Source organism: Gavialis gangeticus, unplaced genomic scaffold, assembly GCF_001723915.1.
Source record: "Gavialis gangeticus isolate Ggan-Ray unplaced genomic scaffold, GavGan_comp1, whole genome shotgun sequence".
NCBI lineage: Eukaryota > Metazoa > Chordata > Crocodylia > Gavialidae > Gavialis > Gavialis gangeticus.
In genome coordinates this window covers 16634838-16645815 of record NW_017729015.1, presented here as the reverse complement: position 1 = coordinate 16645815, position 10978 = coordinate 16634838, and the positions used below count along the sequence as shown (strand labels likewise).

The 10978-nt window shown below is 52.9% G+C and overlaps 1 protein-coding gene across 1 annotated transcript in view; it reads right to left on the bottom strand.

Moving 5' to 3' along the window:
- The window catches only part of GRHL3 (grainyhead like transcription factor 3), a 54897-nt gene that overhangs the window by 14090 nt on the left and 29829 nt on the right, over nucleotides 1–10978 (bottom strand). The window contains exons 4-12 of the mRNA XM_019512413.1: nucleotides 10616–10955; nucleotides 9578–9657; nucleotides 8540–8693; nucleotides 7377–7488; nucleotides 6361–6455; nucleotides 4142–4300; nucleotides 2615–2693; nucleotides 1962–2095; nucleotides 662–699 (exon numbers count right to left, since the gene is read on the bottom strand). Coding sequence (XP_019367958.1) covers nucleotides 662–699; nucleotides 1962–2095; nucleotides 2615–2693; nucleotides 4142–4300; nucleotides 6361–6455; nucleotides 7377–7488; nucleotides 8540–8693; nucleotides 9578–9657; nucleotides 10616–10955 — 1191 coding nt within the window. The remainder of the gene's footprint in view (nucleotides 1–661; nucleotides 700–1961; nucleotides 2096–2614; nucleotides 2694–4141; nucleotides 4301–6360; nucleotides 6456–7376; nucleotides 7489–8539; nucleotides 8694–9577; nucleotides 9658–10615; nucleotides 10956–10978) is intronic.

The following is a 10978-nucleotide window of genomic DNA, read 5'->3' as shown; positions in this document are numbered from 1 at the left end:
GGTGGCCCAACAGAAGCCAAGATTTTAACTGTTCGAGCCGACATTCCAGGATGGTGACGGCAAAATAACTACCAGCCAGGACCCCAGGGTTCACGTCTGAATGCAATGGGATCTTTATTGATCACGTGCAGTGTGGATTTCGGTTGTACATCTCAGGCAAAAGCATGGAGCCACAGGCTACAGTCCAGAGGTCACTGAAGTCCAGGGAAGGCTTTCACTGGACATGAGCGTGCCCCATAAATATCCAGCCTTTCCCTCGGCCCCAACGGCTTCAGTTGTAGTCGGTTCCAGCTTCCTTTGTGGCAACACCTGCCTTTGGTTCCTTTATAGGAACATTTGCTCTTCACACCCAGAGCACGGATCACTCTTATTTTTCTAAAACATGGTCTTACGCCCATTAGCACAAGGGTTGCAAATTGCTAACACCAAGCCAGTGGATTTCTAGTGATAATAGAAATATTCCTCCCTCTTTTTCAAATGGGGCTCATTTGAATCCAACCCACACTTGGATTTGCTATTCTTTGTCTGCTTCAAGATGCTGTCCCTTGTGCCAGTCTCTTGGTACATACTAAGGCCAGGAGATACTGGAGAATAGTCATGGACCTGAAGAGGTGAAAAGGGCTGGAAGGTGCCAAATTCATAGCAACGTGCCCTGTCCTACCTGTTTGCATCGATACAGCCCACAGGAGTAGGAAGTGCCTTGACATGGAAAAAAAAACAGAAGATAGATATTTTTAGTTGAACTCTTTTAAAATGCTCCATCCCATGCTTACTCCCCCCTTCACAGCCATGGTGATTGTGCCATTAGAGATCACAGGACAGGTCCTGCCCTTGGCAACCAGCTACGCAACTGAAGGCAGGATGGGGCATGGCGGAGTTTGTGCCTGCCAGCATGGGGCATGGGAGGGAGATGGTGCGTGGGGTGAAGTCCTGGCCCCACTGAAGTCACAGTCATAAAGAGGAAGGGCTGGAGGGGACCTCCAGAGGTCATCTAGTCCACCCCCTGCCAGAGGTGGAATTGAGCCACTGGCTTCAAATGATTTTCACACAGGGACATTTTAACTCACTGCCTACTGGCAGGGACCTGGCATCTGAAATGCCCATACTTAGTTTTGCCAGCAGGGTCCTGCTCTCAGTGGGACGACCTTATTGATCTGAAGGATGTTGATCAGTTGATCAAGTTTGGAGTTTTACTTGTAGTCTGGAGCTTTTCAATCATCCCTGAGATGATCTAAATATGTACGTGCACACATGCACGTCTTTGGGATTCAGTGAATTCCTGACACAGAGAAAACTCTCCAGCAAGTCCTGTCCACAGCACTCCAGGCTACACATCTTGTTCGACCTGGGAGGAGGCCAGACTTCACACCCAGCCTGAATCCAGAACCCACAATCTCTCAGCGGGTCCTGTATTGCAAACCAAGCTCTTCTGTTCCCCAGCTTTTGCCATTGCTGCACCAGAACCTCTTCCTGCTACAAGGTTGTCTCAGGTGAATCTGTCCCCTTTTGGGCGAGCGTGGACAAGTGACTACCCAGCTCCTTAAGCAATGGCCTCTGGAGCAATACCGAGTGGCTGTGGAGGGGGCTGGGTGTAGCTCCGCTCAGCTAGAGAGAAGCTCTTTGGAAAAAGAGAGGCAAAGACAATGTGCGGGACGTCCCATACATGGAGGTGGTTTCCCTGGTGCACTTACTTATGGGTCATTCATTAAAATTGTTTTTATTCTTCCCAACTTTCAATAAACTGCAACCAATACTGATCTACCTCCCTCCTCAGGGAAACCTTTCTCAAGTTCACATCATGTCCCCAAATTAAATCTCCCTTGATCTTGACACGGCCTGTTAAGAGCAGGGACTCTCTTGTTCTTTTGCTGCACCCAAGGCAATCAGTGCCTCTGGGGCTGATTCCAGTGCCCGGGCGCTGAGCGGTCTGGGGTGGGGTGTTTGTCTTTCAAAGGACTTACCGTGCCACCTCGGTGGAGATTTGAAAAATGGACATTAGGAATAAACAAGACTGGCTGGGTTTCCAAGTCTGTCTCTGGCCGGAGGAACGTGATTTCATTCCATCTGAAGCCAGACAGCAAACAGCCTTTCAAACCTATGAATAAAGAGACATCTCATTCCAGGAGACGTTCGCCATTCTGCCTTTCCCAGCCCTGCCAGGGCCGGCGGACGACCATCTCGGCCGGTTCCAGGAGGAGGGTACCTGCCCCACGCCAACAGCTGCATATGGTGCAGAGCCGTGCAAGCTAATGCGTCTCACTCCCGGCTTGAAGGGACCAGTTGGAGCTGGCCTTTCACCAGGCCCGAGGCTACCAGCCCAGCCCATGTAGACTTCCAGCCAGTAGGCAGAACTATTTCCCTTGGCTGGATTTGAACTGACACCCTGGAGGAGGTGGCAGTGACAGGGAACAGCACCCGAGCCTTGCCCTGCCTCCCCCTTTGGGGCATTCTCGTGTATGAAGGATTTCTCTGTCTTTTGTTACCCCCGCTGCACATTGCCTCTCTGGCACAGGCCCTACAACAACTTTGCCTACAAGGAGGGAGATGCCCATGGTTGCCATGAGCTTTAGGTTAGGCCTCTTGCTACGTGCTGGTCACAACGACTCATACTGACCATTGTTGTTGGAGTCCGGGCATTTCCCTTTCCTTCTGAACTGCTTGCGCTCATCATCCCGCATCTTCCTCTCTGCTCCCTGCAGGAAAGGTTAGGGAAACATTAGCGTCACCATCAGATCAGCCACAGCTGGGAAAGCAAGAGGGCAGATCACTTATCCGGGAGCCCAGGTTGAATCTGTGCCAGCGCTGCACGGCTCCCCCGTGTCTGCACAGGCCACATGTCTTGTCTTTGCTTTCAGAATACTATGATTAGGCTAAATTGGCTGCTGCAATAACTCCTTCACTGGATTCAATAAAATCATGACCCAGCAAAGAACCGGGTCCATTGTTTTTTTTACTGGGCATGTACTTCATAAACCAGGGAGCAATAAAAACACGGTAAACACTCCTGCCCTTTGTGACTGGAGCCCTCATATGGGCCTCTAGCAAACCAGGGCAGAGAAGCCTGCCAGCACTGCTCATCTCCCTTCTGTTCACACAGACACCATGGTCTGTCTATCAGGGCTCTGCAAGATTTGGAAAGACTTAGCCAAAAAGCCCAGTGAAAAGTAAGGCTGGTTAGCTCATGTAGCCCTGCTCATTAGCAGACCTCTGAACTCTTTTCACAGGAGGTCAGAATAATTATCCCCATGTTACATATGGGGAAACTGAGGCACACAGAGGAAGTGACCCGCCTGAGGTCACCTGAGAGGCTGGTAGCAGAGCTGGGAACAGAGACCACATTCCCCGAGTCCTGGCTCTGTGCTCTGTTCACGAGTCTCCCCTGCCTTCCTGCCGACTGAAACGGGACATTTATCTACCCAGCACAGCGGCATCCGAACATCTGACCATGCACTGGACCGATATTGGATTGGAAAACATCACGATGACTGGAAAACCAGTGAACAAGGACACGGCAAGAGCTAAGATCAGCTGAAAGGGGAAGGAATGCCCTGCTGGATGCTTAATAAACAGTCTTCATTAGTCCCTGTTTAATTAACAACTAGGATAAATGGGAGCCCCTTGTTAAAAGGATTCCAACTTCCTTAGGTGCTAAAACTCGCAGATGTCCCAGATGCTTCTCAGGGGCCATCCCAGGAGACAAGACAAAGCTAAATTGAACCTGCTCAGTGTTTCCAAGCATGCAACCATCCATCCTTTTTGAAAAACAAACACACATAGGATGATGAGCAGGGACAAAAGCCTCCGCCAGTGAGAGCTCCAAGACCAGGACATCCCATTCCTGGAGTCAGATAAAACTTGACAAGACTAGAGAGCGAGGTACAGGGCAGGATCCCACGTAGTCCAGGGGTGGGGAGATGCTCTGATAACTTCCATCTCCACCTTCTAGCAGTTTGGCAATACAGATACATGTGGATTAAGTCGGGGTATGGACCCTGTCCACTCGGGAACACTGTCCCTCGAGTCACTTGGGCTCCTCATTGCCTTTCATCTCTCCTTCCCTCGCTCCAGGCTCTTTGGGGCCATTTGCCATCAGCATAGCGTTCCCTGCAGGGAGCACCCCGACGGGAGAGAGACGCCGTACCTTATCGCAGAATATCTTGATCTGGCAGACAGCTCGGTGCACCAGCCGGCTTGTCCCACTGCTGCAGTCATAGGTGTCAATCTGGAGGTTCAAGGGGACGCCCTTCACTCCCTTCTGGGAGGAGAAGTCTGTGCTCAGGCAGTTCACCCCAATGAAGACCTGTGGATGGGAAGGGAGGAGGTCACAGCTTTGGGGGACGTGAACCTGCCTGGAATCAGTGGGATCTTAACTGGCAGCGAGCATGACAAGAGGCAGAGAGCAACCCACTCCCGAGGGCTTCATCCTTCCTGCCTCCCCAGCCTGGCCGCAGCATGCCCATGCCCCTTCTCCCAGGCACCTCCTATAGCTACCCCGGTACACCACAGGCCAGATTCTGTGCTGCTTTGCCCCTTGTGTGTCCATTTTACAGCGGAGACAGTGCAGTGCCACTATTCGGACTGAGCAGGGAAGGCACTAAAGTAAAGCCCCAGTGCACAGACCGCAGGACGAGAGTGAAAGCTGGCAATGGGGAATCACCCCTCTCGTGCTCCCCACGTGCACGTGCCCAGCACCCACGGCTGCAGTACAGAGACCCCCCTACCACTTCCTCTCCCACCCACCCCTCCAGAGGCATGCTTTGACGACTGATGCTCAAATGAGGTTGCAACCTTTTATGTACAGTTCCAATGCTCTCTAACTCTCTCCTAACTCAAAGCCTGTTGAATCAAGTGGGAACACTCCCCTCGCTTCACCGTGCTCTTGGAGCAGGCCTCAAGTGTGTTCGTGTTCGTGTTCGTGTTATGATGGATGAGATTTCCATTCAGCAGGGACGCTGTTCTTCCTGCTTTGTTATACGTGGACTGGGACCAATTGTCAGGGTCCAAGGCACCATTGCTGTCAGGCTGACATTTTAAGTTATTCCTTGCTGTTAAATAAGTAATTTCCTTTGAGTCCTATCTCATCCATCACTGACATCTAACTGTCTGGGGGAACGCTGAGTATGGCCATGGCCTGAGTCCTGTGCCCTTGTCTCCTCCCTGCAGTCTTGGGGACCAGACTCTAGGGCCCAATCGCCAGCTGGTGCAAGTTGGCACAACCCCTGTGCCCTCCATGGGGCACTCCCTGGAGGTCTCAGCCTTGAAGTCTATATTAGCAGCTGTTAGCAGGGTCTGCCGTTACATGCAGAAAAGCAGCCGCTTATCTGTTGCTTAAGGCAGAGCTGCCTAAAGTAGTAGCAGGTGCTACAGACAGTCCCAAATGCCTGGCTTCTCCTGTAGCAGCTCCCAGCCATTTCATCTCTCCCAAGTCTCACCTTTAACCAACCCCAGGCTAGTTCACGAACACAGTTTCTGGTAAGAGCTGAGCAGCATTTGCTGCGGTGCCCAGAGGGCTTGCTGCATGCCTGGCATATTTCCATTCCTGACAACTTTGCCTTGGAGACACTTGTTAACCTCTCAGGTTGTAAAAGACTGCGGTCACCTGAAGAGAGGCTTTGCTGCGATCTCAGAGCAAGGCTGAGTTTTCCCACTAAGCTGCCAGGTTCAGCCGCTGCTTTTTTTTTGCATGTCTTCCCCTCCTATTTTTGTGTATACATATTTCACCTTCAGATGGAAACCAATAACCCAGAGTAAGAAGCAGCACTGGGTTTGAGCAAATGCCTGGATGGGGGATGAGAGATGAGAGCTTTCCAGTGTTTAGCTAAGAGGTAAGAATTATCATAGAGTATTTAGGCCAGATGGGATCACTGGGAACAACCTGTCTGACTTGCTGCATAATACAGCCCAGAGAATACCCCCACCCCACCCCACACACACCATGTCTGCACCCAGCCCAGGCCTCTGGAGCAGAGTTTTTGTTCCTTAAGCTCTGTTTTGTTTTTTAAATAGGCTTCACCTACATCCCCAGGGCCCTGGTCTGTGCTGCACACAGCACAAAGCTTTTTCCAGATTTTAAAAAATCCATCAGCACTAGAAAAACAGATGCAAGCCTGTCTCAGGTGTAGCCTGAATGTTTATTAGCTCTTGGTGATGCTTAAACACACAGAGAAGCACGGCAGCCTCCCCCGGTGTCCTGGTAAATAGATACTCCCTGTGGTCAGGGGTCTGAATTTGTTTGGATTTGAAACTTGGTCTGTATTTCTGCTGAGAGGGGGAAAAAACCATGTTCAGCTCGTAGGCAGCTGGACTAGAGCAGTGATGCAGAACCAGCCCCCTGGGTCCCCCTGGGTGACCAGGCCCTACCTTTGCTTCTTCATTAATGTTCCACATGAAGGACAAAGCGTTGTAAGCCACCTCCTCGATGTTCTGCACCGTGTTGAAGTTTTCTTTGCAGTCAGCTGAAATGCAGTTAACGAGCGATTGACTTTTGATTGCAAAGCGAGAGTCTGGCTTATGCTCAATATGCTTCGCACATCTCAAGGAACTCCCAGCCACTGATCCCAGAGCGCCAACCCCGCCTCCGGCCGCGCACAAGGCACGTTTCATCCCCTATGCTGCTAAAAAACTGCAGGTTAAGGCATAGGCCAGAAGTGTCCCTCCGGTCCTGATGGGTTACTGCCTGCCCTCTGGCATAGTTACATCTGTGCAAAGTGATGTGGGGACTTTGCTAAATCAAAGAATCAAAGAAACCATGTTCAGGACCTGAGGGCACAAGAATCAGAGCCAAGGGAGTGGAGCTTGCCCGTAAATACCCTGCTAGGGATACTGCCAGCCTGGGGGACCCCCAAGGAGGCACAGACCCTGCAGTTCATGTTCACGCAGCTCTCCCTGAAAGGAGGCAGGGTGCTGGGGCTATAAGGGCGGTTCAGGGAGCTCTGGTGGGAGTGCAGCGTGCTCCCGCTGAACCCAGCTGTTGGGTGATCACTTCGAGATGTGCCAGCTGACACAATTCAGAGCAGCCAAGAAGGCTGCTCCACCGGCAGCGAGGCCAGTGCCAGAGCAGAGTATCAGGGAAACCGCTCTACTGACCCCTCTGAACTAAACGCAGCAGAGGATCCGGCCTCTGGTCTCCAGCCCTATGCATTAGGCCACGTTTGAAGCATTGTGCTGGAGGGACAAAACACTGGTCAGGTCAAACTGAACACATTGCGGGAGCAAGGGAGCAGAGACCCTTCCTTCTCGGACTTCTGCGTTCATCCTTCACCTTCAAACCCCGAAGCCAAGTCTCTCCCAGAAATGTAGTTCGCGTATTATTCATGGAGTTGCTTGCACTAAGAAGGACCAAGAGCACCCCCCGAGCGAGGAGTCCCACTCCTTACCAACGTCGATGACCCTCTGCTTGGCCGTGGGCTGGCGGGAGTGCCAGTGCTTCCAGAACTTCAGCTGCTCTAGCGGGACCTTTTCGTTGTCAAAGACGATCATAACAACACTCTACAAAGCAAGCGGGAGAGCTCCTTTCAGCACAGGCGGAGGGGCAATGCGGGCCTAGACATCCATGTGCTGGACAGAAGGGAATTAACATCCCTCACTTCTCTTATTGCTGGGAAAAATGAAGCCCAAAGCGTGGAGAAGCAACTGGAACAAGGTCACATGGGCAGTCAGTGGCAGAGTTAGCAACAGAAACCAAAACTCCTGCCTCCAGTTACCTGCTCTAGCAAGACCATCTGCTCAAGACCATAACGCTGGCTCCTAATGGCCCACTGATAGTGTCAGGGACCTCAAACGGTATGGCCTGGGGGGGCCTCAGGGGTAAAGCCTTACAGTGCCATTAACCATTACAAATGCTCTGCAGTTACACAGAACCTTTCATCCGAGACGTTTCAGCCCTTTACACCCATAGTGAGGCGCATCAGTTTACCAGCTTTGCAGCAAGAAGGCTTTGGAGCCTGGAGAACACCATGTCTCCTCTCCACCCCCCAGGACAAACCAGCCTCCAGCCCATTCAAGTGGATCGTTGTGCCAATTGATGAGGGCTAAGGCCAGTTTCTTTATAAGAACCAGACTGACCCCTGCGTCAGCATGGCAGGGAGGTCCAGGCAGCTTGTGCCCCCTCCCCTGTTTAGGGGCTGCAGGGAGTCACCACCGGCCTGGCACAGATCAGAGTACTTGGCAGGATGCTCTGCCTCATGCTCCTGTACCAGCACGAGGAGCAGGGGGAAGAGCAGGACTTCTGGGTGCCAGTTCAGTCTGTCTCGCACGGGCCCCAGGCTGCAAGCCCTCAAGTAGAAGCCCCTTTCGGGCACCAGCAACTCGACGGATCAGGCGGCGAGTTGGATGCCTGAGATTTCAGTGCAAGGCCAAGTCTGTTGTTGTGCAGCAAAGGATTAGCTGCTCTCAGCCAGTCGCCATCCCAGACACTGGTTTAAGCCAACACGAGCAACAAAGCCCTTACTCTTCACACTCAGATCTCTCCCCAGGCCAGCACAATTGCTGGACGTCTGTTTATAGCATGTGTCAGCGAAACCATCAGCTTATCTCTTACCTTGACTTTATTTGAGGACAAGTGTAAACATTTGCTGTCTCCAGCTGTCCGCAGGGTGATGGGGTAGAACTGTCCTTTGTTGAGGTAGGCCATTGGCGAGTCCCCAGATTTGACGTGAATGGCTTTGGGAGAGCCCAGCGTGTATTCAAAGTCACTTTTGTGGAACAAAGAAAGAATGATGAATAACCAGCCGATGCCATTTCAGGCTAAGAGGCGTGTTAGCCGGCTGCAGAACTGAAAGGATACAACCACCCCTGCTCTGCTCTCCCTCTCTTCTACGGCATCTCCAGAAGCGCAGATGCTAACACCGCTGTGCAACACCCCTTCTCTATTAGGTTCTCTGCTCCCCACCTATACGATGAGGATGCTTGTAGGTGTCTTCCAGTCCCAAAGGGACATCTAGTCCAACTGCCCTGAGCAGGGGCTGGATGGGGTGACTGCCTGAGGTCTGCTCCAGCCCTCTTAATCTCTGATTATCCTCATTTGCCAGCCTGCTGACACAGACAGCCAGAGCAGTTTTTCAGTAGGGGACTGATGTGCATGCTGCACTGGGGAGAGCTGAACTGTGCGGGGACGCCTGCTCAGCACCCCTGTGCTTCCCTGCATTTGCTGGCGTGCCCGATTCCAGGAGGAACTGCCCCAGTCTCAGAGGAGCAGCAGCGGGGCTGTGCTGCGGAGCTGCGCTCCAGACCAGAGCATCCCAAGGAGCTGGCGTCCGTGGCTTTGCTCTCGGCCCTTTCATATGAGTCCCGTTCTGGACCCCAGGCACTGCTCAGAGCCCTTGGCTTCCACACTCACAAAAATTCACCCCGACACTTGAAAACCAAACCCCACACAACAGAAGGTTTGTCCCTGCTATAGTGAGTGAGGGCATTATTTCAGAGCAGTTTATCCTTGGGAAAATATTAATTCTGTACGGCTGCCAAGCTCAGTGCCAGCTCCAACTGGCAGCTGAGCAAGTGAAACAAGGCAAATGTGAACTGCAGCCACGTGAACCGGAAAGCAGGAGACAAGGTGGGGAGGAGGACTGCAGGGTACCTCTTAATGCTGTCAGCGGGGTAACTCTCGGAGCACGGCGGGTCTGGCTGCGTTTTTAGGATGTCACTGAAGAGCAGCGACTGTAGGGAAGTGAAACCAGAACAAATGAGAGTGAAACTTTTGCTTCTCTCCCACCACCTGTGTTTAATAATAGCAGCCCCATAGCCCGGGGCCCAAGCCTGTGGTCCTGAGCCCTGCTCTTATATCCATCAGTGTCAATGCAAAGCCCCCTGATCACTAGCACTGCGCTGAGTTGCAAAGAACTCAGAAAGCCCACAACAGGACAGGAGTCTTTCGACACTTTGGATGCCCTTCGGGATCTCTGAATTTATCTTATAAACCTCATGTAGGTGTCTGCCAACATTGTCAGCATCCTTACAGGGCTCTCACGGCCTGAGGACGCTGGGGCACCCTGGCTGAGAATCACCGGCTTAGGCAATGCAGCTCACATGGACCTGGCCTTCACTGTGCACTTGAATAACTTGTACACCCTGGGGCAGAAGGGTGGAGCGGGCCAACAGGAAGAGGGATGGTGAGGAAGCCCCTTCCCACGTCCGCGTTAATCCGCCCACCTGGGATTTTCCTGCTGCACCCACCCCTCGGTGTGTCAACCGCCTCTGACTCCCGCCCACTGCAGACCAGAGCGATGCCAAACACACTCCTTCAGATGTTGTGCTGCGCACGCCCTCTGCTCTGCTGTTTAAAAATCACCATGGCATCTGACCCGGAGGTTTTGTCACTAGAACCGGATCCCCTTACAGCGCTTGGGACCCAGCCCCTGGGGACACTGCAGCAGGAGCAGGTCCCTCGCGCATTGCTGGCAGCCTGGGCTGATGACAAAGCACTGTGCTTGGCCATGCTCCTTTCTCTTTACATCACACAGAAGGGAAGCACCCTGGTTTTAGAGAGGAGGAATCTGGGGCGCGCAGCAGGGACGGGATCCCCCAAGGGCCCCCGACAGCCTGGGAGCAGACAACTCTGTTCTCTCGAGCCTCAAGCCCAGCCCACCCAGCAATGCAGCCCCGCAAAGGTCCTGACCTCCTGGGGGTCCTCTTTGAACGTGCTGTCCGGCTGCCACCTCTGCTGCGGGGGCACCACGTGTATCGTCTCGAAGAGGGAGTTCAGCGAGCCGCTGTCATACACGTCCCCCGAGGAGATCATGTAGTGCTCAGGGTTGGCGTCCAGCTTGCTGGTGCCCGGTGGGAGGATGGCGGGCTTGTGGGGAGCCTGGGGGATGCCTTCAAGGCTCAGGCCATTTTTCTTCTGCAGGTCGGGATATTCTTGGGTCACGGAAATGTTTTCAGCCAGCAGCTTCATGAGATGGGCAGAACTGTCGAAGGCCGAGATCTCAGGGTTGTACTCCATGCCGTGGCAATGCCTAGGGGAGAAGGATGCCGTCTC